Here is a 27,350-nt window from a genome sequence, read left to right as displayed (position 1 = left end):
CTTTATCAGGCACTATAGCTGCAATAGCAATACTGAAAGCTGTGCTGCAGTGCCTTTGCTAGGCAGATTTAAAACTAGTTACCTAAAATCATGTCCCTTTTTCCTTCTAGATGTGTTTTAGTGTAAAAGGTAGCTTTGTGGTATTTTCTTTCTGGCAGTTTGTGGTTGATTCTTTTAACTAGGGTCTTCCTGCACTTCAAAACTAGTTGAAAACTTCAAAGCTAATGAAGTTTTGAAGTTCTGTAGATTTCTCAGTTGGACCAGGGAGTTTCATCTTGGTACTTTATAGATACTGCAGAAAATGTTTATAGCATTTCACTTTTGAAATCTTAAGTATGCAATTTTCTGTTCAATTGGACAAATATGGTGGTGCAGTGAGTGGCAATTTTGGAAGGAGAAGAGAAAGAAAAGGAGGAACCTGTGTTGGTTATGGATCTTCAGTTTTTCTTAGGCTTGTGTTTAAATATCTTGCTCTCACCCCCCACTATACTTAATAAATTAAAGGTAAAGGGTCATAATTTTGCTTATCTTTAATCAAGTGCATCTTATCATATACCAAACAGGTAGTCTGTAACTATAGATGGGTGCTGGTCAGAAAATGAGATATGTTACTTAGTAGGTTAAATCTTAATACCACTACATCTATATTTCCTATGTATTATATATATTATATTTTTGTTTGTCTGCAAACAGATTGTCACAGATTTTTCACTTTAATTAGCAGAGTGTGGAAAACAGAGACTGATGTCTCCACTGTAAAACAGAGAATGAAAAAGTGCCTGCAAAAAGCCCAGACCAAAACTGGAGCTGTTTCCCAGAAAGCAACGATTTCATCTTGGCTAGCGATAGTGAAGAAAAGAGCAGAAAACCTTTAGGTCAGTCCTGCGTCCACTGAAGTCGATAGAAAGTGAATGAGGCCTTAAGTCGTAATTCAGCTGTTGATATTTGGCATAGAAGGTGCATGTGTAAGTTATACCACAGCTCCTACTGTTCAACTGTGCTTAGAAACACTTTTTGCATTGAGAAGTATTTTGACACAGATTTGTGTTAACAGCTTAGTTGCAGCTAAGCTGGCTGATATAGAAAGGGTTGCCCCCAGCTGTGTTTTAGCAGGAGCCATTATAAGTTGTTTAAGGGCATTAAACCTGTAACAGTATAAACCAGTTTCCAACCTAACATGCACAGCTGCAGATGTATCATTGCACTGTCTTCTGGATTTGAAATTGGCCCCAGTTCTAGAAACGTGTGTTCCTTGTACAGTATGAAAACACAAGTGCAAGCATGCAGAAATGTTCTTCTGGGTGTTCAGCAGTGTTACTGTGATTGGCTGCTATCTGTATCCTTATAGACAAAAAGCAAATTTAGAGCATATAGAACAGATGAAATTATGTGGTATCTTCTGTGGCAGTTTCTTTGGGGGCTGTTAGACTTCTCTGTAGAAGTCTCATCTCCTGTTTATTCTACCATCTGTCTGTTTATTCTACCTGAAGTTAGTACTGCAAAGATCAATACAAACATGACTCCTCAGGGGATAAATGGGATGCTTAAATCTCTGGTAGCATCAGTCTAGTACCTTCGTAAGTAGTAAATGTGGATGTGCTTATAAAAATTATTCAGTAAGTAGCATTAACTGTCTAACATTGAGGATGAGGAAATGGAAATTATTCTAATGCTATAAACCAATAATTACTAAATCACATAAACATGAGTTGAGTAATCTTATATTCTCTGAATCTTTACCTTGCCTTTGCAAGTATATGTGAGGTCACTAAGAGTGCATGTAAGTTACACCTTCCTAAACTGCACCTTGTTCTGTGCAGTTGGTTTTGTATTTGTGCATAGGTTGAGTCATCCTGGATTCCAGACATCCAAGCAGGGAGAGTTAAGGTTGCTATGGGGATCGTAGAGCAAATGTTCTACTAAAATTACACCGTATGTCCATGCGGGTTATGTCAAGAGTGAACCTGATTCATTATTTCTGATCCCTCCCTCTCCCTCCAAATCTGAAAAGTACAAATGATGCAAAGACAGCTTCTTTTCATTAAATTTTTTTGTTAGCCTGTAGTTTAGTAGTAATTGAGCATGTGCAAAGACAATAATTTTCAATCATTTAATAAATGGCAGTTTATAAATTAGGGATAATACAGTGCATATGATCACTACATTCAGAGACTGCTGCAGCATTCGTTTTCTTAAGCAATTGCAGAGAAGCTAAGATTACTCTTTACAGTTATTAAAATATTTCATTAAATTTTAAGTAAAAGGCAGGTTCCCAAAGGAGTTTGAGAGAAGTTGGATTTGAATGGAAATCAGTTTCCAGATTTTGTATGCCTTCAAAACTATCACTTAATTTTGTATGTAAAACAGAATTGTATTATTCTGTTTTATATACTTAAATAAACCAGCATAGCATACAACACAGCTACATTTTCAGAAAACTGCAGTACTGATTTCTTTCACAATAAAGCACAAATACTGCAGTAGTTTCAATTTAGAGTTGACAGTTTTAAAATGATGCTGTAAAGAAAACATGCTTCAGTAAATCTTTTCTCAGATTTGGGTACTGCAGCTCATGGCTGCTTGGTCAGTGCTTCTGGTGTGGGTTCCTGGGTGGCTGGCTGGCTGGTGCAGCAGTGATCTTCAGAGCAAACCCTGAATGCCACAAGGTGCACTTACTTTCTGCAGCTTTGTTTATAATGCAAATTACTGCTTCCAAGATACATGGGCTTAAATGCTATTTTTATTAAATTAACTAGAAGATATTTTTGAATGTTCTCAGTGGTAATAGATGACAGTGTAATACTAGGTGGCTAGCCAAGTTTCAGATGCTAAGTACAGAAAGTACTTATGTAAATACCCTCCAGAAGAAAGTAACCATACAGCATTCCACATGTGGAGGAAAAGGCAGAGCATGTGCTTTAAATGAAAAGATAAACAAACTTTGGTGCTAGTGCCCTGCAGAATCTGTATTGTCCAGAGCACTTCCCCAGTGGCCACTTACCCAAATGACCCTGTTTCCTTCCAGCTTATAATGCCCTTGTGGAACGCAGTGCTGTGTTCAGCAAGACACAGTGGGCATGGTGGCATTGAGTTGATGGTTGGACTTGATGACCTTAGGGGTCTTTTCCAACTTTAATGATTCTATGATTTTTAAATGGCTCATATATTTTAAGCGTACCATACAGTTTACATTGTTATAACATTTATTGAGGGACTTGCTATGATCTGCAACTCCTTGTGTAACACTCGAAGTGCTGCATGCTATACTAAGAAATACAGGAAACAGTTTGATTTTACAACAAATGGGAATAGTAAAAACTATAGCTCTCATCTGTTATTTAACAAAGACCTTCATGTCTAGCAGCTTTTTCTACCTGTTCTCACTGTGATCTCCATCTCTAATGCTTGGCTTGCAGGTTTTGTATGCTTTTAGGAACTGTGTGCGTATGTCACAGGTGCTTTTAAGCAGCTGCTTACCTTGCTTCTTGGTTGCAATTCTGATTTCTGACAATATGCTCTTAAGATACGGCTGATAACATGATGGCTGGCAACGTTTCATCCAACAAACTAAACTGAACTAGATCTGCCTGAGTTTGACATACACTTTTAAGCAGCTGTGTATTATAGGTATTAGATGTATATCTGTAATTGACTGATTAATTAATTTTATTTTATTTTATGGTTAATGTATTTGTGTCTGGCTTAGGAAACAGTGTTATGTTCTTGCATATACTGCTTAGCACGTTCTTCTGATGATGTCTGCTGTGCTCTGGGATGAATGCTTGCAGTTTTTCTCACAGAGATCCCCATTTATCCAGTTGCTGTTTTATTTGTAGGTCTAGGCTGGCGGACAGAATACATGAATTTGTGGAAAAGTTGCTGTATAACAGAATACTTTAAAAAAACAACAACCAAACCCCAAAAAGACAAGCCACAAAAAGAGAAACCTCCTCATCCTTGAAGCTATACACATTGAAATGTGTAATTTATGTTCCACTGCAACATGGCCTTTTCTCTTCTGAAGACTGATTTCTCTCGAAGTGCAAAACCCAGGTTTTAATGATTGTGTGCTATGTTGTGGTAAACTAATAGTTTTTCCGTGATTACTGGTGTTGACTAGCAGCAGCTTTTCAAATGCTCTTTTGAATGCTTAAAATTCACAAATATGCCTTAATTGCTGATATACAAAATATGCTTTCCAGTTCTGTGCTAGAACTATTAACTTCACCAAAGTGATCCTTCTGAAATGTGTAAGCAAAACTGCTACTCAGAAGAGTCCATAGAATAACATCTGCTTGTAAGCAATATTTAGTCTGTAAAACTAATGGCTTTCCTTGCAGATTTTGAGGTAATTTTATAGTAAAAATGCATAAGAATAATTCACCACAAGATTTTTATAAGCTGTGTTCTTCATGCTGCATTCAGTAATTTAAAATACAACAGTGTGCTTCCTGCTTGGCTGGATGGCAGCCAGCTGCCATCCAAGATTTACTTGAACTTGCAAGCTCCTTCCTTTTACTTCTCTATTTTTTGGTTCTGGATCAATGGAAGCAACTCAGGGTGGCAGAAACAACCTTGGCCCTTACTGTCTGCTTTTTCTCTTCTCTGTGGTTTTTACCTCCAGATCCTTACACCCTACTTTCTTTGAGTCATCTCTCATAGTGAATGGTAAGTTTCAATTAGTGAGATATGGTTAATATAGCAGTTAGATTAACAAATGGTCAAGAAAAGAGCTTGCAGTGGGAAAACCTAGCTCTTACCAGTTGTGCTTTGGTTCAAACCTCATTCTGGTAGCAAATGTTATGCATTACCTAGACATGCATGGAATATCCACTGGGAGCTCTAATGCAACAGGCAAAAAGGCAAACCTGCCATAAGTCTTGCAGTAGACCCTGATTGCTGGACATCTCCCTCCAGTGGCAAAATGACCAGTGCTAGGCTGATACTGATCATTTGGCAGAAAATGTATGACCCAGTCACTCTGATTTGTGGGGAGAGGTAGTGCTCATTGGTACAGTTTGGCTGAATTGTGCTCTTTCACTTGAGTAATTATTATGACAGTTAGCTCTTACTAAAAAGCTTTAATTTCGCACCTAAAGGCTTGTGGAGTCCCTCCATGAAACACTGTTAAGATAGCTGACACTGTCAGAAGAATTTTATTTTCCTGTGGTGTTTTAGTACTTTGGTTTGTTTGTAGATCTTCCTTTTCCACAGGGAAAAGAACCTGAAGTCTGTGCTGGTTTGAAAGGGAGAAGTGGTCTCCTCTTCAGCAGAGATTCTCAGAATAACTGGCAAATCTTGGGAGGATGACAGGAAAAGCCTTTTTTTGTTTGTTTTGTTTTGTTTTTTTTTGTTAAGGACATAAAATGTGAAACCATCCAAAGGAAGCTGAATATTTCAGAGTATTGATTAAGATTAAAAGCATTGTGTAGTTTAGAAAATCCGAGATTGTCTCTCTGCTAAAACATTCCTTGGCAAGATTTGAACTTTTTATCCTATTCTGTCTCCATGGACACAAGATCTTTTCTGTAACTCCTCTCCTCCTCTGGCCGCTGTTTCCTTTCTGTCATTCACTAACTCATTTCTTAGGTGAGGAGAAGGACAGATTGAATACATAAAGCATACAGTTAACCTTAGGTCTGGAATTGTGGTGATAAAGAAGTGTGGTACTGAGTCTGTGTGAGGTAGCAAAGGGAAGGATCTGATTTGTTTTGGCCTGAAGTAGGTGAGCTGTTTTGTCGAGATTTCTGGAGGCATTCTCAGGGATTTTGCCAGAACTGCTGGATCCTCTCTACTAACTAGCATAGTGTTGCAAGAGCTGTGGACCTCTCTGGTATCTCTATTTGCTTAATGTAAGAAGTGGAGTTCCCTAGAAACTTGTAGTGCACAGGCAGGTTGTCCCAGAGAACGCTGACAGTCCTGGATGTCATACGCTCTTCAGTACTTGAGGATAGATCTGTTAAAGTATAACCTGTCTTTTGTTGTTCTGAACAGAGAGATGCTTTTATAAAACAGATAGTTAGGTCAGCTCCTTTTCTTACTGAGCTTCTCCTTGTTTTAGAGCATTCAATGAAAGGAAGAGCTTCCTCCTGAATACCAGAGTTGCAACAGACAGAATTTCTGGGGAAGGTAGATTACTTTTCCTCCTCTGAAACTGGAAGGAATGTTTAAGGCTTCCAGACCCCTCAACAAAAAAGACCCTTCTTCCTCCCTCCCCCAGATCCAACAACCTTATGGGCTAAAGCGATAGTATGCAGACCTACAAAATACAAAGTCAAATATTGTAGCTGTGCAACTAATAGCAAGGGAGCTTGGAGGCGTAATAAGCTATTGCATAGTCCACCAATGAGTAAGACGTCTGTAGTCCACCAAATGACTAATGAATATTTTCTTTACAAAATAGAATGGTTATTACATTGTAAGGTTATGCAGCAAGCGTCCAAGTTACAGAATTTAAAGATACAAAATATGAAAAGAATGGAGCATGGGACCATGTCTAGTATGAATAAATTAACTAGCCAATTTAAAAAGTACATAACAAGTCAATAAATAACAGCTACTCTCTGGAGACTAAATCCTGTGCTGAGGTCGCTGGACAACTATTAGTCCCTGGAGGTGCTGATGGTGACCAGTGGACCAGCAGCAGATTGGAAAGAGTAGCTAAGAACAGGAAACAGCTGAGCCACTCTGCTCCCTCCACACCTTGTGTTCTCTCCTTGTCTTAGACTTGGCTTTTACAGTCAGTCCCAATGGCATTTGATCTCTGTTTCTGTAAGGATTTCCTCACAAGGAACCACCCTACGGAGCGCACAGTTAGAAGGCTAGCCAAAAAAAGCTGAAACAAAACCCCAAAGGAAATAATATTTTGTTAGCTGAGACAAGCAAGATATATAGCGAGTGGCTTTTCACTTGTTCCTTTAATGGAGATTATGTGAATTCCTGGTTAGGGAAAAGAGAACAAAATAGTGGATAGGGGTTGTTTTCATTCTGCTCTGAGGGAAGAAATAGAGTTGTGAAAGCAGATACGAGGACTGAAAATAATAATAAAGAAGTGCCCTGGTGATGAGCTGCCGTCCTGATTGTCAGAGCTAGAGTTTGGTTGGCTCCATCACTTTTTGCGTCTCTGTCTGCAAATTACATGCCAAGTGAAAATGAACTTGCTCCTTTGAAGCTTCATTGATAGGATGTATGTGTCTGAGCCTTAATAACTATTATATAACGAGTCATTCCAATTTTGCTGTTCATTGTTTGCTTCTTTAAAATAATTGAGGTCAAGGCAGCTGCTACACTGAGGTGACAATAATGGAGAATTAACGTGCTTATTCCCTGTAATGGTAGGGAAGCAGTAATCAAGGAAGGACAATTGATGTGGATGTCATTATCTGGTTCCATCTTTGCAAGATGCTTTCAGAATACCTCACTTGGTGTTGTAGGTTATGAAATTATTTTTTCTCATTAGCATAGTAATGTTCAATGAGGCCACTGTGGGTCTTCATCCAGACTGAAGCTTTTTGGATAGAATTTGCATCTGTTTGCAGCTCAAGGAGGTTCTTTTTGGTCCAAAGCTCAGGTTTTACTGTAAGCAAAATGAACAGATAGGTTATTTGTGGAACTTAAGCACGTTTGTGGTCATCTGGTCTTGTACATGTTTCTACACTAGATACTTTTAAAGCTGAAATGCAAAATTCTCTTTATAAGAGACTTGTGTTATATATTGCGGTATTTCTAGCAGTGACATCTGTGTGTATAGCACTTTCACTTTAGTTATATATTAAGCTGTAATTTTTCCTTCCTAGCTTGCATGATATTGATAGAATCCCATTAAAAATGGATAGATGTGACTTTACTGAAGAAAAAAAGTCTATAAATCCTTATCAGAAAACTTATTTTGTCAAGTAGTAAGCTGCACAGAGCAAGTGACCTTGAGTAGTTTGAGAATGTTTTTCAGAAGGTAAGCCAAGGGAAAAGTTCTCTTTCTCTGCGGTGTTTAGGTATAAATGCTTAACTCAAAGCAAAAATGCATTACATGGGAAAAAAATCACTTTTACCGGAGTTGCAGAAGTTACCTTAATGTGTCAGACCTTTCAATGGGAGAGGTATACCTTTTGAGCTGGTGATTTATAGTAACAACAGTCTTTTTGCATGTGTGTTTATGTTCTTTCCTTTTTTAGAATAAATAGCTGAAAGCAGGAAAGTTTTGTGGAAATACAAAGTGGATATTGCGAACTTGAGCTGAATTGGTAGCTAGTGTGTCAAACTAACGACTGGTATGATTGCTTTAGTGACACTGGAGTTCCAGGGGGGTGGGGGGGGGTGTGTGTGTGTGTGTGTGTGTGTGTGTGTATACATCCATCCATCCATCCATCCATCTATCTATCTCTTACATTTTGATATGTACTTGGTATGTTTGTATTACATTTTTGTAGATATTTGTTGTCTATTTTAATTTTTAAGATTTGACAGTTTGTGTTGCTGTTATTGATGAAATGCAGGTCAAGATTGCAAGAAGAGTCCTTGCTCAAGGTCAGAGTTGCTGACTCTATTAGGTTTACATGGCAACCCAATGTATTGGGTTTACAATGACTTAGAAGATTTTTATTTTTTGTGGGTAGACTTTCTTCTCTTCTGTCACTCATCCGCTTTTGCTTTGAAGAAAAGCAGTGTACTGTATTAAAGAAAAGAAAAAAACCCCAACCCCCTATGGAATATGCTTTTTTAACAATGAGGGCCGAGGCCCTGACTCATCTCTCTTATGACTTACGCTAGGGTGGTTTGAAAAGCTCGTCTCTCCTCATGTCCTTTCCCAATGTCTTCTGAAATGTTTTTCTTTTGGTACTACTGCCTAAAGGCAAGAAACTAATATTTTCAGAAAGTGCATATCTTTGTATGATAGAGAGAGAGAGAGCATGTTTTCATATAACACTTTATTTATTTTTAAAGAAAACCCAAACAAACCAACCAAAAAACCCCAGAAAGTGAGTAAGAAGCAATCAGTTTCTCAGCCTTTGAAGGCAGTAAACTTCTCACAAGGGCAACTTGGCTTAGAATTGGTAAGAAAGTGATCCATGTTACATTTCTGTTACTATTTAAATGTCTAAAGCTTCCCACACAACTGTTTATTTTTACAGAAGCCCTGTTTTTCATATAAGCACTGTGTTGTTTATTTTCCCATGTTTTTAATAATTGTTTTCAACTTGCATGCAGTCAGTAATGGAAAGGATTTTAAAAAAAAATAAATCACTACATTAAATCTTGCAGAGGAATTGCCTAGAGATAAGTAGGCTGACAGTGTGCTGCTGCTGGGGGTGCACAGAGAATACTGCAGTAGAGAAAAAGAGTTATTAACTGATGGAGCCGAATGTCTGCTTGATGAATGATTTCGAGCACATTGCAGAGACTGACAGTACAGAATTTCTGTGGGTTCTCAGCGCTAAAAGAGTATTTTCCTTTTTCTCTGGACTGTTTTGGATTTTTTCATACACATGTGTAGGAGTATCTTAATAGCTATTATAAAAGGATTCAATATTTGTGAGGAGAGATCGCAAAAAAGGAGAATGCCAGACATTAAGATTTAAATTGCTCATGTGTCTATCAGGTTGTGACTGGAGAATCTTCCTCAGGTTTTATGTTCCAGAAGAAGGGTGGGACGATCCGAAATGTTAAAATTGTTATATAGAAAGGCAGGATTGGTGAAACTGCATATTTTCTTGTCTGGCTCCATGTAGCCTGTATGAGAAAGGGAGAGTATCTACTTGCCCTCTGAGGTAATACCGCTGATGCCATTCTTCCTTTGCTATGGGGAGCTTGAAATCAGGGTGTCCTGGGAGACAGTAATGTTGTAGATGGCTTAAAGCTGGTGTTTGCTTTAGATTGTTGTGATGCACTGTGTTAGTTGGGTGAAATCCTGCAGGATCAATAGTTCTAGAAGGAAATTTGTTCTGATTATTGTAATACCTGTCAGGACTGGACACACAGCCTTAGGCCTGTTAGTCCTGGAGTCTGGATAACAAGAGCATTTCCACTGCAAATAAAATCATATCAAAAGCAGCCATGTACTCTTCCATTTAGGTGTGGCTATTTAGTTCTCTTCCTTTGAAGTTTCTATTTATCTTTGTTATAGGATGGGAGGAAAAATCTTTAACAGAGAGTATTACTATATTTAGTAATTGGGAATCTTTCTCTAGTTTCGGAAACAAATTGAAGCCTTAAATCAACAATGTCATTTAGGTTTTGTAAGATGATTTCTCTGCATGGGGAAGATTAATATATCATCTAGTATTTTAGCTAAATATTGAATTACTGTATTTTTTTTCTTTTAGCACAGAAAATAGCACCTCAATTTTTCATTGTTACTTCTTAAATTATTTTTAGCAGCTAATTTTAGTTTATTTCCTGTATGAAAGAATGTTTGTTCTTCCTGTTGTGTCTGAAATACATTTCTTTGCAATGCTAGAATATGGCATAGCCTTTTCTGTTTATCTTTCACATACTGTGGATGTGACCTTGAGAATAGAGTCATTTCTACTTACTCATTTGTTTGGGATTTTGTCACATAACCGTTAGTCCCCTGCATCACGGTTGGCAGCACACTGACAACAGGAAGATCCTGGAGGTGCAATTCCAGCTGTGAAGGAGCAGTTAGCGGTTGCTGTGGCTGGGGTAAGGAAGGAAGGCAATCAAACAGGATTTTAAGATCAGCCAGGTAGAGGAGGATGTAGGTATTAACAAGCTGTGAATTGGCTGGTTTGGAGCAAGTGGTGGAGAGCAGATGACCTACACAAGGAAACCTAAGAGAGGATTCCCGTTGCATTCAGTCTTCTGTGAGGATGTCATTGAGTGCCAGGTTTCTTTGAGGGTGATGTTATTCAGAAGAGTTGTATTGGGTTTGGATAGCAACATTTTGGTAGCAGAGGTGCTACAGGGGTGGCTTCTGTGAGAAGCTGCTGGAAGCTTCCCCTAGGTCCAACAGGGTCAATGGCAGCTGGCTCCAAGATGGACCCACCGCTGGCCAAAACTGAGCCCATCAGCGATGGTGGTAGCGCCTCTGTGATGACATATTTAAGAAGGAGAAAAAACTGTACAACAGCAACTGGAAAAGAGGAGTGAGAATATGTGAGAGAAACAACTCTGAGGACACCAAGGTCAGTGAAGGAGGAGGAGAGAAGGTGCTCCAGACACTTCAGCTCTTTTAAAATCTGTTGTCAATGACCCGTTTAAAAAAATATATTGGGATGTAAAACAAGTTCAGTTATTTCAATAATACACATTATTTCCTTCCTCTTTTGCCGCAGAGTTTTTCTGTGACTCTCTAGAATAAGGGAGGTTTTTCCTTTTTGCTCTGTTCATTCGGCGTCTTAAATGAAGTGAGTTTTGCTCAGTGCTTGAGCAGTAGATGTTCAGCAAATTCTAATACTTTGAATCCTACACGGAAGTTGCTGATCCTGATGTCTTCTGCTTTGTCAGGTCTGTAGAACATCTACTGGTATCACAACTGGAATATGAAGCTAGGTAGCACAGAAAGGATGAATCAAAAAGGCTTCTTAAAACTGCCTTAGGTCAGCTGGAGAGTAGTAAGACTTAGAGCAATACCTTGTTTTGGATAAAGGGAGAGTAAATAATTGATTTTATTTAAGTTTCGCCTAATCGAGGAAGAATATAGTTGACAAAAGCCTGTAAAGCTTCGGGCTAGGTGATAACTGCAAACATTCAGTTAATTTTCCAAATGTTTCCTAAGCTCTCTGGTCAGATTATTTTCTGCTTGTTTTAGTTGTAGAAGAATATAGTTGCCTTGGATGAAGGGGGAGGGTAAAATGGAATTTTTTTAAGTTTTCAAAGTTTTATTTTGGATTTTATTTCCTGTGGAAGCAAAAATTTGGAAATGTAAGCTGTTTCTAACAAAAAGGAAAATAAAAGGTAGGAAAATGATGGCTTAGAGGTGAAAATAGAACGTTTCTGTTGCTGTGAAGCATGAGAATGTCAGATTTTCAACTCCACACACTTATTCAAGATGGGAGAAGGACAGAAGCAGTTTTCCATACAATTATGTTGTTCAGTCATCCAGGGAGAGGATGATCTTTTCTCTCCTAGCTGTTCCTTCAGTTTGCCTCCTTGAGTTCTTTTCCTGAGGGGGAATATTTGCATGAGTGTGTGTGGTGCTTGCTTTTGGTTTAGCTTTGAAGCAGCCCTGTGTGTGTGCTGTGGAGCTCGGTTACATGGTGTGCGACTTCTCAAAGCAGAGACTGCCTGGGGGTCCGGCAATTCCCTAAAGCTGTGTGTCGTGGGGGTCTGGGTCACCTTCTGACTGATCTTGTTTGCTGTCAAAGGGAATTAAAATCGACTGCGGTTTCTCCTGAAGCTTTGGCCTCTGTTTTAAGTTTTGACTATTAAAATGTCATTATTGTAACCTTCAGCAAGGCATTTAGCTGAATTTCCTTACAAACCTTGCAACAGCTGCTTTTCACTTAATTCTGCTCTAACTTGTTTGCAGGGATGGTTATTTGCGTCTTTGAGTTCAGTTTCCTTTCTTGCTTTTCAGTGCACTCAATGTGTATTTCCTTAATCAGTCTGTTTACCGCAGCATAGGGGGCTACAGGAAGCACACCATACTTTGAAAATATATTAAAGATAATAAAAAAGTAATGAAGTTCATAATAATACATTTTACAGTTTAATACCTTGAACAAGTGGAGCTTGAATCTTTGTTGCTTACGAAGCCTTCAGATCTTTATTTTAAAGCTTTGGATACATCAAGTATGAACCTCTAAGGGTTTGCAATAAGTTTTTTTTGGAAGGTAAGTGTAAGAAAAGAGGCTTGTCATGTGCATGTATAATTTTCTGCAGGGTGTAAAAGTGGAGAGAGAAGTTTCAAACATCTTTTTCTTTTGGCTTTAGAAAGGATTTTGGAAGCTTGCCAATTTGCTTAAAGAACAGTCTGCTCAAATAATGTTGTTTTTATCAACTATACAAGCATGCATTTCATCTTCATCTGGATGGTCCAAATGTAGAAACAGATTAACTTTTCTCCCCGACAGCTGTTATTCATATCTGATAGTAAATAAGTGCTCTGAGTTGCATCCTATGCTAATGTCTGTAAACTTACAAGTTACCTTCTTTGTAAAAATACTACCTTACTGATGCTTGAGAAACTGAAAAACGTCTTAAACTGTGATTAAATGTTTTATGTAGGAAAGGAGGAGGAGAGAGAGCGTAGCGTCCTTCGGTGTCTCAGGTCACATACAAAGGAAAGGAGATCTGATCCTAATTTAATAATGGAGAAGGAAGTAGAATTTTCATACTTTTCCTTATGAAGACTTTCAGAAAGTATGAGTCACGCTATTAAACCTACTATAAACCTACTATTTTAAGATACGATTTTCTCTAACATAGTCTTGACATTTTTACAGGCCTTTGGTAGTCTCAAGCCCTTCGTTTTTGTAGGTAAGTATATAGTATGTTTGGATCAGAACATTAACATCCATTTGTGGTAGTTCTTCACATTTGGTCACTATATCAACCCATAAGAATTTGATAGCTATGTAGTGATACTTCCTATGACAGCAGACGATTTTGGACCTTTACAGATGATGAGCCAAGCTGAGGGCCAACAGAAGAATCTCGTACAAGCCATTGAAGCTCTCCCAAGTTCTGGACCCCTTTCTGCCTTGGATCAGGACTTGCTGCTTTTAAAAGCTACCTCTGCTGCCACCCTGAGCTGCCTTGGAGAATGCCTGACTCTGTTACAGCAAAGCATGCATCAAGTGGCCCAACACCATAACAGGTCACTGTCATCAGGTGAGCACAAGCTCTCTAGGGGATTATTTTATGTGCATTGCGTTCTTTTATTCTAATGCTGAAGCAGGCAAAATTAACCATTGCTCAGAGAGGCAATTTGTAAACTTCTACAGTCTCAAGTGTCATAATTTTTTCTTTGCCTAAAAAATGCTGCAAAATCTCTTGAAATCAGAAGAGAGGAGGAAAAGAAGTTGTCTTAAGTCTTCTCAGGGAAATCTAGGTCTGAAGATAGCAAGACAAAAAAAAGGAAGGGCGTGTAAAACTAGTAGATAAACGTAAATTCTTATGGCAGTGCAGAACCTGCTTGGTTGGTTTTGTTAATTTTGGTTTGGGGTTTTTTTTGAGTTTGAAATCACAATACAGATTTGTTTGATAAAAATACATCTAATACTATGCAATGCTATACTGAAAATGGTATTTCTAGCTTTCTCCATGGAAGGATGCTGTTAAGGCAGATTTATTCCAGTCTGTGGCTTTCCTTAAATCTGGAAAGAGTTCTCCGTGGTGCTATTTAAAAACAAACAAAAAAAAAAGCCAAAACCCACAAAAAAACCTCAAAAAACAACCAACCAAACTATGGCAAATTTTTATGAGCCTGAAATGTCGAACTGCATGATTCTGCACTGAGCTCTGCAGGGATGAACCTCTTGGTCCCCATGTGGCTCATTTTTTTCTATTCACCGAGGTCTGTGTCTCTGTCCACATTGTCAGAAGGTGGAACTTCAGCTTTCTGAAAGGGTGGCCAGTGTTTTTCTATATACCAACTGCACTGCCTAATCTAAGAGCAGGAGCAGGACTCCTAAGAGGAGCAGCAGCAGCAGAACTCTGGATAGGGCATGGCTTTTTATGTTTTCTTCAGGTGCTTCAACGACATCCCCCTGCAACCTGTCCTTACTTAACAGTAGGTTTACTGCAGGGCAGGATATGCCCTCAAGGCTGCTGAGAGAGCTATGTAGGAAGCCCTCTGAAGAATTCCCAATGTGAGGAGAATAGAAATGAGAGAGAGGCAGCTGAGAAGTAGGCAAATGATGTAAAAAGGGTGCTTGGACAATGTGTAAAAACTTTGCCACCTACACTATATCATGACTTCCCTGCATCCAGATTCTGATATATTTGATAAATGAACAAAAAAATGAACAAAAACATTTCTTATTTTCTGTATTCTGGTTTTCTTGTAGAAAATGCAAAAAATACCTTGCACGTATTTAAATAGCGATAAAGGGCATTTAATTGAATTATTTGATATAGTGTCATTTCAAAAAAGAATGGTTAGGAACAAAGTTGAAAAGCATCCTTCAAAGAAAAGTCACTTTCTAGGTTGAAAGTCTGTCAAGGTGGTTTTTCATGTCTGTGTGATCTAAGTCAACTGTCGGAGATAGAGGACTTGCACATGTCCTTGAATCTGCGTCCAAATAATCTTCTCTTAAATCAGTGTCTGTATTTTGACTTGATGATGATTTTGGAGGATATGTGCACAGGAATGGAGAAAAGCAAGTGTAACATTAGTAATTACTGGAAAGGAATCCCGGATTTTTTGAAAAATGGTGGAATGACACGACTATAAAGTACTTAATACAATTTAATAAATGTTTTTATTTGTAAGACTTTACTTGTACGAGAATCCTTTTTGGAATTAAAATTCTGTAGCACTGGTTCACATCAGCATCTTCGCTGTAACTGAGAAACTGAATGCAAACAGTTAATTTTTCAGTGTGTACATGTGCTTATTCTTTGGTATGTAATAAGAAAGAACAAAAAAGAAAGAAGAAAAAGAAAGAAAAAAAAAAAAGAAAAAAAGAGAGGCTAAAAGCTGCTGAAATATTTAGTCTCTTCTCCCTGACTGAAAGAGTCTATGAAACAGGTTGGTTTTTTTCCCTTTTCTCCAGGCCTTGTTATGAAACACAGTTGCCTGAAAGAACCTGGCCTAAAAGTCTTGATTACTGATTTTCCTCCACACTTAATCTTTTCCAGGCGTACTTTGATAGGCTTAACGTTTCTGCTGAGTCGGTAGAGCTTCAGAGTCATCAAAGCTGCATAAACTCATACCTAATCAGACTAATGCCTTTAAGTAATCCGTTAGCAAACGATAATTCTGAGAGATTATATATTTCATTTTGATTCTGTGTCCTCCACGTGAATTTGTTTTTAATTTCATACCTGGGAGGTGCAACCAAAAGATGACCTTTACAGTCACCTCTTGATAGTGTCAGGTGAAAGTGGCTCTTGTTAGTTTAAAAGTCGTATATTCCTCTGATAGGAAGTCTCAGATGCCTTTCCGTGGGAGGTAATAGCCCGGTGCAGTTTATTGCCAGAGGTTTCCATCCCAGTGCTGTCTTACTACCTGCTGCATAGTGTCCAAGATGCTAGTGGGCATTGTGGCCCAGGAGCCCCAGAATTTTGTGGGCTAATATCAAATAAGAATTTGATAGCTTATTTTCTTGCTTCTAGCCTACAGTTCGTGAAAGCAGTCCAGTCCAGCAAAGCAGCACAGTCCTGCTCATGTGGAGTGTGAGAAGTAGTCAGTGATTTAGCTTTGGTGATCTGAACTTACCCTTGAGTTTACCTTCATTCAGCATCAAAAAGCTCTCACTGTTACACCATAAAGAGAGAAAATACATTTCCTCCACCTTCTCTGGTACCTTCTTTGTACCTTTGCTCTACTTGTGTCCTTGAAGTCTTTAGGGCTGATCATGCCAGGATTGCTGACTTCTCTGTGCACCCTAGGCCTTGCAATCTTACTGCTTCTAAAGCAAGGTCTTCAAGTAGCTGAGAGTTTCTGACCTAGTACTTGTGGAATGCACTCATGAAGATTATGATTAAATAGTGGCTACTTTAAACAGTGGAATCTTATCCAGAGTCTGGGATTGCGTAGGTCTTGATTTGATGGCATCCTTTGTCATGGAATAGTCTAAGGATGACATGGTTTTTCCTCTTCCTTTTTCTTTTACTCATGAGTTGTCTGCAAGCAGACATGAAGATTAAACTGAACTCTTCAATCTTGTCTTGAAGGGTAGTCAATACAAGTTTTTTTTTCCACTGTAAAGCTTCAAGGAAGGGTTTTTGTGATTGTCTTTTCGTTAGAGCCTGATTTTTGGAAATACATCAACAAGAACAGTCAGTGAAGCAAAATCCTGCCTGTGTTTCTACTTTTAAGTTAAAACAATGTTAAATAATGTCAGATTAATTTCTGGCTCTTGTTAAAGGTAGGTACATTAGCACTGGCTAAATTCTTTGTAATTTTTTTCTTTTGCTGAAAAATATGCTGGAGAATGATATCAGGCGAAAGTGTTGGTTATGTATGGTGTGAGCTGACGATGAGGGTTTGTATCTATACAAGCTTCTTTGGGTTTAGAAATTTTGTTCTTTTTGAAGGAGGGAGAAAAATGTCAAGGATTTTCTTACTGGCCAAGATTGTCATCACTTAGGTACATTTTAAATGCTAATCAGCATTAAATGCCTTGTGATAAGTTTGAGTTCGTTTAGCACGCAGACAAGAAACAGGGGCCTTTAAAAATAAAAATGTGGAGAAGAAACTTTTGTCTTAATTTCAGACTTTAAAACTTTTACTGTTATCTTTTTCTGCCTGTGTAGCCTTTGGCAGCAGAGTATCTCTAGAGCCTATTGACTGCTATGGTGAACATCCTTCCCTCGCAAACTATGAACAGAGCAAACTTGAATGTTGTGTTTTGTTTTTTTCAAAGTAGCTTTTTATGTTGTGTTTTAAGTCTTGGTTTTTTATTTTAATGTTTTGGCAGACAAATCCTGTCTTGTAGTAGCATTCTTTTAGTCTGCATTTCACATTAGCCATGCATTTAGTGAATAAAGCATCTCCCTCATAGGAATTCCCTACTGTATTTTTCCGTTTCTCACTTGCCTACTTTTCCGAAGTGTAAAATAGAATGTTTCTCTTTTCTGGGGACTTTTTTAAAAACAAAACCCAAACCCAACCTCACTATGGATTTTCTGAAGTTTGTTTGAATGTGCTAGTGTTGCTTATTTTGATTCCCCGGGCAGCAAATGGATTGAAGATTATTCTGGAGTTGGTGGGTAGGTGGTGGGGGGAATGTACTTGAACTTTGTTTTAGCAGATTCTCTGTTGCCTCCTTTTTGGAGAAAATAAATGGGCAGGAAAGAAAATCTAGATGTTTTCAGTTTGGTGACAAATGACAACTAGGGGTTCTCCTGCAGCTGAGATGGCAGAATGAGAGAGAAATGATCTGAGGAGTCCTTTTGCTTAAATATCTCCCAAATACTTGTGGGAAGGGAAGGATGAGGAAAGATGACAGAGGAGAAGATATTTTTCATAACTGGTGTAATTTACTAAATTTAGCACGGTCAGTTACGTCTCCCTTAAGTGCATCATCACTACACTTACTTCTGTCCAGAATAACCAAAACGATTTGCTGTTCTATCAAAATGCTAATACATTATTCCTTATATGTTCTTCTTTCTTTGGAAGATAATGCTGTTTTCTAGTCCCTGCACAGTATTAGCAAATACAACATTATCTTTCTAATCTGAAAAGCAGATGTGCAGCTGTTGCTTGCTGTTGCTGGTTCAGCCCGCTGTAGGATTCAGTGGAGAGACAAAACTGTCGCAGCCATCCCTGGCCAGGGAAGGAATCCAGGTCTCATCTTGGTCTGTCCTCGAGGCCTGCCCTTGTATTGTTAAGGGAATATCTGTTAGAGTATAGTTACAGTATGTTGTAAGAGTTTTGTCAATAGATGCTAGCTTACAATTGTGCCAGGAAAAAAAAGAAAAGGTGGTTTAGTCTATAAACCAACACCAGATGACTTCAAAATAGAAAGGTTTTTGTAATGGAATTGAGATAGGTGTTAGACATATTTCATGCATCAATTATAATGCAGAAATGGAGTTTGAAGGTACATCAGGTACCTAGAAAAAGAGAACCAACAAAAGAAAGTTGTCAACGTTGCTTAACTGAAAAATGTCCTGCAAACCTTCTCTTTGAGGAGAATTTCCCTCCCTCCTGCTGTGTGCACCTGTGAAAGGGAAACACTTTTTTCTTCTGAGGACATTTTTGTAGGATACAGCCTGTTGTGCCGTCTGAAGTAGCTGGGGTTTTGTGAAACGTAGCATTGCTCTAGGGAAAGGAGAGTAGGTTGTGTCTGGATGCGGTGCTTCTCTTATGTAGCAGCGTTCTCCTGTGCCGTGGTGGGTTTGTCTGCTGCGTGTTCATCACTGTGGAAGTTGGTGTTAAAAGAAATTGGGAAAGAAGCCCGTTTTGGGGTATTTTCTCTAAGAACTCTCATTTTGTGTGTACATATGCACTGCACTTCCAGAGGAATCAGGCTTGGGTTTTCTCTCCAGGAGCCACAGAACCAACAATGTGCAGGTAGAAGAAATCTGGCTGATTTTACTAGATGTGTATTTGGTACATCCTTTCTAATTTTTGCATAGTTTACTACAGAAACAGATGGGTTTTTTTAATCAGCGTAGTGCTTTGCATAGTCTTAAAGCAAATAGCAAAGTAGCTGTGAATGCTTTTATCTAATTTGTGACTGCCTTTCTAGAGAACCGCTTTAAAATTATGAAATAGATCAAAATAAGAATTGAATTTACCTTTTTGTCAGCTATCTTTAGCTATGACTGAGAACAGAGCAAAAATCTGGATTAAAAACAAAACAATCACAGCAGTTTCTGATGATAAACTTTCTCAAAATATGTTCAGTTTTGGGTTTGTTTTGGTCTTCTTGAAGTCTTTTTAAAAGAACAAGAATGAATTAGCAATAGAAAATTTTCAGTGCTATAAAGTGGCAAAGATGACAACTCCATTAGAGTGGACCAAGTTATTTACAGGTGACAGCAGAGTCTGCAAAGAGTAAATTCCAGTAAAATAATTAGATTTAATATGGGACAGAGAACAACTACCTGTACGGTTTTGTGGTAAGAGTAATTTCTACTAGCGCAGGTGAGAATGTTTTGGATGTACAGCTGATAGTGGGAGTGAAGTAGGAGCCATGTTGTTGTGTCCTCTCACTTTCTATATAGAGGTTGTATTCTGATCTTAGTTGGTTTTAAGATTTTCTGATGAGTTCTCTCTTCATGCTTTGCTTTTGCCTGAAGAGTAGACTGCTATGATAGGTATATGGCAACTCCCTTGGGATGATACAAGAATGCTGACATCTCAGGGTAAGATTCATAGGTTAAAAATTGTCAAAGGTTCCCTGATGGCACTTTGAAACTAAGCATGGAATTTTTTCAACTTGTTTTATTTATTTAGGTTTCTGTGGCATATGACTAAGATCTTTTACTGCATGTCTCTTCTGCAAAGTAGTCAAGTTCTAGGCAGACAGAATTCAACACAGCCATTTTTCTCATTTGTAGAGGTGTTGAGGAAACAGATGTGCTTTATCCTTTGGACCTTAACTCTTGGCATCCTGTTGGTGTTGGCAAGGTCATAATGTGGTGTTAAGATCTGTTAAAAAATTGATTAAACTGACAAGATTTGTTATTTTTTGCGGGTAGCATTGCCTGTGGGACAGGTGAGAAAACATGCTCACATAGTTGTAACAGTTTCTATTCTGTAAGATAGTCTAAAATGTGTGGAGAAAAATGAAGTAATCGGTCTTTTTACGCTGTGTTTGTACAGAAGAGGAAGACTATTATAGTGTTTTTAAAAATACCTAAGTGATGATGAAGTAAATGTTCCTGCTTAATTTCCCCTGAAGTGAGGTATTTATTTAGGTGAGAGCTTTTTCTCGTGCTTATTTACAGAAATCAGATTTTAAAACCCCCATATATTAAAAAAATAATTGTTTACGATGAAGGCCAAATAGATTGTGTTTGTGCAGAGAGAAAATGGATAGCTCAAGGAAATGACTAGATGACATACTTTCAAAGATTGGCATAAAGAGAAGTCAATTAGGGTTTTTTTGGTCTTTCTGTAATGGGAAAACAGCAGTAATAATCCAACATTCAGCTTGTTTTTCCCTGTTTGTTGCTCTCTGTTTGACAGGGAGAAACAGGAAAATAGATTGAGATTTGTTGCTGCAGAGTAATGAGGAGCGAGAAGCATAGGCTTGCTCCATAAAAATATTGGTGACTATTCAAAAGTGAAACAAGGTTTTTTTTTTTAACTTCATTTTTTTCCTCTTTTAAATCTGTCCTAATGAATATCAAAAAGACTAAACATTTTTTAATGTTTTACAGACATGTGAGTTCCCTCCAAGGAATCAACATTTTTATTTGAAATTTTCCAACTTAGTTTTATCGTTGATGCTGACACTATGCTTCCTTCCTCCCATGCAGAGTGAGGGTCCTTTTTGGAGCTGCCAAAACAAGTCTTCAGATTATCCTCTGACTCAGAGCTTGTTTGGAGGGGTCTGGGCTTATCCTTTGTTCCTAGCATCAAATTGCTCAAGACCTGAGGAGCAAGCAGAGAGATACAATGACTGTGGTCTCTGTGCTCTTCATTCCTTGCCATGTGTACCAGCATTGTGTGTTGATTTAACCCCATCTTTGGAATGGGAGCAGATGTTGGCTTCCTGGTATGTGGGACCAGTGTGTAGAGCCAATTCAAGAAAATGACTTTTTGTTTGATACTTGTGTTGTCTCTCATATGGTTCATGGAGCTTGACCGGGACGTGCAACATCTGCTGGCATAGTCCTTAAAGTCGTTAAAACCCGAAAAGCTCTGCAGTGCGTGGCCTGACAGCAGAACCACAGAAATATTCTTCCTTTGACAGTGGGAGTCATTGTGTGAAATATACATTAAAAATCCCCAAACCCCTCCTAAAAAAAACCCCTGAAATTTTCCCTTCTTGGTTACTCAGATCTTTGAAAATCATTTTATGCTTAATTATTTACTTATGCTTTCTTCAGCAGAAGATGGTACCACAAAAACATGCTAACCAAGTAGACCTGGAGTCTTGTCATGTCATCATAACTTAGTGCCATTTTAGATGAGAGGAATGTTCTGTAATTATTTTATCTTTAGAATTTGCTAAGACTTCAGCTATAGGATTCATGGCCCATTTTTTAATAATATGTGTTAATATAATAGTACACACCATTACCTCACTAGATCAAATAATTTACTGTAATTAGGAGACAACCTCTGGTAACCCCTGGTGATAGGGAGAGGAGAAATTGCATGTTCTTTAATATTCTTGATGTTGATTTGGGTCATCTTAAAAAGTTGTCAGTGATGAGAGAAGGAGGTCTTCCTTGTGGCACTAATTGTATTTTCATACACAGATTATGGTAATGACTGAAGAGCTGCAATTTTCTTATCCATATCTTTGCAATTTACAGCAGTGTGTAATTAATAGCTGAATTTTAAGCTGTATGCTGAGGGCTACTGATCTGAATGTTGATATTATGTTTTAGAACACTAAGGGAGGAATAATTGTGCTGAAGCAGAGTGCATTACCTGAACTAGTCTTTGAACTGGGGTCTGATGCAAAATCTAGATGATTAGTCACCCTTCTGGTACGGATCCATATTTATAAGATGTGGGAAACACCTGTACTGTATAAAAAATGTTTACTTGGATAACTTCATAACTATTAAAATACTGGATAGAGAACACTTGCTTAATTACCAGGGTGTGCCAGATTGTATAATCAATATGGATAATTCTAGGTAGGAGTAAGATCTTAACATTTTCCTTCATTGACTATAAAAAAAATTATTTATCACAGACAAATGGGCATAGAAAATGCTATTTTTGTTACTAAAGTAAAACTGTAGATGGAAGCTAAGAAGAGGTAGGAGTTCATTTATATGAGAGTAGAATGATGAGGTGAATGAAAGAAATCTGCAATCTGTCTCATGTAAGCTGACACTCGTTTCTGCTTCAGAAGGTATCCTGGGATGGCCTGGGCCCAAGTCACACTCCACAGAGCAACTGAAAAATGGTGCCCTCAGCTCCTTATCCTCTGCTAGTGCCAACCTCACGTGGGCAATAGTACCTTCTGCAGTCCAGGATGGACAGGCACTGCAACCGAATACAGAGGTGAGCGTGCTCAGTCTCTATAAGCCATTTCTGTTGTATCTCAGACTTGACATTGCTTAGATGCAAGCCACGTACAATGATGGATGCTTTTATTACTTGCATTTTTTTCTTTATAGTACCCAATTTATTTGAGATTAGTTGTGAAAATGCTAAGTTTCATGTAAAAGTGCACTTTAAAAACTAGAAAAATATGTTTACAGTATTGCTGTGTGCTTTTGCTTTTCTGAGGTTTTTTTGGACAGAGACAGCGCACTATGGCAAGCGCACAGTCTCTTTTCCAATTGTAAGAGCGATTAACAGACTGTCAGCACACATTTCTGTTTTCTGGTGATAGAAAAAGCTGTTTGGGTTTTTTTTATCCTGTTTGAGATAGACAGGAGACACTAGGAGCATTACATTTGCTTGCTCCTTGTTCTTCCATGTTGCTGTTTGCTCTTGGGTGTGTCTTGAGTATAGCTGACTGTTCTTTGAGTTGAAAAACTATATTGTTTTCTGACCCCTTTTCCTGTTAAATAATTATGGGCAGAACTTGTCTGCACCATCCCGCACCAGCCTGTTGATTTGTGCTTTTGTGGCATTTACTTGGTAAAGGGCAGTTCAGAAGCGTCGACTCTTTGAGGAGGCTCACAGCTGTGTATCAGGCATCTCATGCATTGAAAGTCTCTCACCATGCCAAACTTCTCCAGCTTCTACTGGCTGCTTCGGTTACCAGTGCTGCCCACCAGGAAACCACTTCACTCTGAGACCCACAGATTGTAGGGCACCTGGAGCACGTGAGACCTAGGAAGAAGTTTTTGAGAGAGCTGAAGAAACCCTTTTCTACTAGTGGATGCTCTTTGGCAACTGGAATGTCTTAAATTAAATTATATTACCTTTAACAAAATGTGTAATGGCTGGGGACATCAATAAAGCTGTTTTTCTGGTTCTTTTGTAGTATCTTGAGTTAAATATAGTTCAAAAAAATCCAAGGCTAAACCAGATTTTTATTTTTATATTATATTTTACTTTGGTCCTTTTCCAGATCTATCCTTAGAAAGTAATTTCATATTCTGTTACTCTTAGTCCATTAATCACAATGTTTAAATTACCTGTAATTGCTTTTTATTAGGAAGTTGTGTAATTTGTTTTTCAGATAAGCCAACTGCAGTTCTTGTAGAGTGTTTTTAAGACAAGAGGCTTTTTAAGAATAATGTTTTGAGAGTTACTGCTTCACTTGCTGATACACTGCAATTTGTTCCATTAGGTTTTTTTAGATATTTTTATTCTTGACCACCTGGTAAAGCCAAATGGGAGGTGGAAGCATGGGTTTTGCAGCAAGAACATAAATAGCAACATCTGATTCAACTCAGGGTATCGTTTTGCAGTTGAGCTGAGCCATTTTTGACTTATTTTAAATTACAATTTTATTTTTAAAGTCCATTCTCCTCCCCTTTGCCTGCTGTTGAGAGATACTGAGTTCTGCGTGTGGCTTGAGGTACTGCTTTGCTCATGGAACTTGTGATTTATTGGGAAGGGAGTACTCTTGAAGAGATGAATGTAGGCAAGGGAGCACAGCACTGTTTATAGTACAGAATCCGCAGTGCTTTCTGGGCAGTCTTCCTGAAGTCAGCAGCAGGCATTTGAAGGTCCTGAGGGACTAGCCTTTAAAAAAATAAAAAATAAGGGTGAAAAAAAAGAGAATAAATGAGATTTGTAAGTTATAAAAAGCTCGGCTGAAGATGGTGTTTTTGGCAGAAGCAGTAAACAGAAGTTTGTGAATTGGTGAAGCAACAAGAAGCAGCTGGACTCGTGTGTAATTTTTATTATGTAGTAGCGGTTTAGTAGTACAGTTTATTAAGCAGAAATTTGATTTTGCTCCAAGAAGTGTCCTGAATCAGGATTTGTTCCTGGAAGCTCTTTCCAAACCTGTCTTTGCTTCCACTGAGTCCATGTGTGCTTCGTGTTGTCTGAGATTGATATATTGGCTTGCAATTTGAAGTGCTCTTTTGAATGTAGCTGATATATTTCTCAGTTTTCATAATTTTTATCAAGATATCTGTGCCCCATTGGAAGATTGAAGCACAAAACCTGATTTGTGAAGAGGTGAATAGTTCCACCTAACATAAATCGGAGCTTTTGTGTTTTCAGTTCACCTTTAGATGGAGCAAGTTGTCATGCCCTGTTGCAGAGGCTACACCTCTTGACTGCTGTGGCCAGATCCTTTTCTGGGAAAGGAGGTGAAGTCTTCCTGGAGTGCTGCAGGTTCTGCCCAGTATCCAAGCTGAGCCAAGTGTCAAACAGGAAACTGGAGCTGCTTCTTGATGTGACTGGAGAAAGGAGGGTGGGAGAACAGGCTTTGAAGAGAAAAATCTTTAGAGCAATGTAACTGTCACCCTGCGAAGGATGCTGTCTGGCTCAGGAGATGGTGTCTGACACCCCCCAAACTTATCAAAGGTGTCTGATAAGTAACACACTTATCAAATCTGTGTGCAGGATTTAAGCATGTCTTTAAACATATTTTAGCCTGTTGTGTGTCCAAGGCAGGAGCCGAGGTTTGGCACTGAGTAGCCAGTTCAAATGTATAAAAGCACTGACTGGGCTAGTTACTTAGTGTGTGTAATTATATGTAAAAGCAACTGCAAATCATCACACTCTGCTTGTTTCTTAGTCCAGCTACATTGTTGTTAATGACTGAGGTGGCCTCAGCAGAGAGTGAGAAAGTGCATCTAGATGTCATTGACAGGTTTTTTTGGCATTGAAGACCCTGATTTCTTTATTTCTGTGGTAGGTTCTTTTAGATGTAGAAGAGAAGAGGAATTCACAAGTGTCATTCAGTTGACGCTTATTTCTCTTGATTTTCATTTAAAAAAAACCCGAACTAGGCACTGGATGATCTTCATTTCTGAAAAAGTTAGTAGTGTCTTAATGGGCTCAGCTTTCAGAATACACCTGCCAAAAGAAGTGAGCCTTGCTTTTACAAAAGTTACAAGAAGAGAGCACTACTTCCTCTATCAGTGCTATCAAAATTAATTCCAATTCTTTGACTGGGTGTAGATTTTTATTTAAAAAAAAATCTGTACTTTTTATGATATAACCTCTGTCTCTTTGTCAGAGGCTATGCCCCAAAGGAGTGGGAGAGAGCTTTTTGGCTAACACTCAGCATAATGTAGTAGATGTACTGACCAGAAATGGTGAATTGACCTGTAGTCTGAAATAGAAAAAGCCATTAAATTACTACCCTTGAGGAACAACTGACTCAACTGCTTACATTATAGAATATTATTTATAAGGAAAAGATAATTTTAGGTAGGTGGATCAGCAGTGATTCTAAAAAGGAAACAGAGATGTTTGTTATGTTGTGCGGCTGGAAGGACAGGATGGGACTGCCGAGGAATCTCTCCCATGGAGCAGGCTGCTACTGGCATCAGTTTCCTGGCAACATGACCAAGCGGCTGAGTGTGTTTAGTGATAGCTGTGTTAATTCTCATCACAGCACGTAGACACTTTGCAGCAGTGCATTAAGCAACGTCATTAACAAACCAATGGCTTGTTCTTTGCTGTGTTTTTTGTGTTTATGAAGAAGCGTGGATCTTTATCATTCTTCTCTGGAACAGCAAGGCTCATCTGATGCAATTTTCTTTGAATACTTAAGCAATCTTGAGGGATATAATAAGTTCTTGAGTTTTGATGCCATAGATAACTAAAACCTTTTTTATTTTTTTTGGTCTGTCACACTGTCAGGGTTTTAGGAATGGAGAGTTTCTGACCTAGTGAAATAATGTAGCAGCCTTCTTTTCTGATGATGTGTTGGTGTTTAGTTGCTTTTGTTATTTAGGTGTTTCTTGCTCCCAAATACAAGCATGTAATTTGAGATATTGCTTAGATTAGTTCAGAAGATTTTGTGGCAGAGGTTATTTTCTTGTGTATTCCCTGCCTATCTTAGCATGTCCTTTCTTGATGTTGCTGTTGTGTTCTCCCAGGTGCATTTTCTTTTAGGATTGTGATACAGGACATTAAGAAGTTAAAGCCTGTTACCTTCACTGGAAGAAGTAACTCCTGACAGTGAAGTGCTGGATGAAACACATTTGTCTTTTTATTTTTCATACTTTTTTTGTATAAGTTTTAGTTTTAGTTAGTTTCCCTTTTTTGGATTGCTTTGTTCTGTCCACTTGAAATATCAGGTGGAAGCATGGCTAAGGGCTGAGCTGAACAGAACTATTCTTCATCTGACGTGAGCTGATGTAAAATACTTCTGGGCATCCCTTAGTGAATAACTTTGGACTTTTTGGCATAAGCTATATTGCAATTTCAAGGTATTATTTAGAATTTTTCCTAAAGCATAAAAGCATCCTAAAGCAGAACAGAACAACTCTGATGTAGGATGTGCCAAAGTGCGCTCTTCAGAGCTATGACGTGAGCTTGGCCTGTGTCCAGTCTGCAGTAAACGGGATCCTGCTTCCTTCATTTAAGGAGGAATATAATATAATTTTGAGATTCCTTTCAAGAAATGCTGAAATTGGTTAGTTTTAAACTATTGAATCTCATAGTAAATTCAGTTGTAATAAACTTTGTGCCTATGTGGAGTAAAGGTGTGAATCAC

General features: G+C 38.3%; 1 protein-coding gene across 1 annotated transcript in view; it reads left to right on the top strand.

The window, feature by feature from the left end:
• The window catches only part of LOC104545735 (oxysterol-binding protein-related protein 10-like), a gene marked incomplete at its 3' end in the record, with an annotated part of 86,094 nt that overhangs the window by 45,609 nt on the left and 13,135 nt on the right, over window positions 1-27,350 (top strand). Inside the window, exons 5-6 of the mRNA XM_010190945.1 lie at window positions 13,581-13,791; window positions 22,617-22,771. Of these exons, the coding sequence (XP_010189247.1) occupies window positions 13,581-13,791; window positions 22,617-22,771 (366 nt within the window). The remainder of the gene's footprint in view (window positions 1-13,580; window positions 13,792-22,616; window positions 22,772-27,350) is intronic.

The sequence above is a fragment of the Mesitornis unicolor genome, unplaced genomic scaffold (assembly GCF_000695765.1).
Source record: "Mesitornis unicolor isolate BGI_N332 unplaced genomic scaffold, ASM69576v1 scaffold20050, whole genome shotgun sequence".
NCBI lineage: Eukaryota > Metazoa > Chordata > Aves > Mesitornithiformes > Mesitornithidae > Mesitornis > Mesitornis unicolor.
The sequence above is the reverse complement of the archived record's forward strand: the minus strand, read 5'-3'. Positions and strand labels throughout refer to the sequence as shown.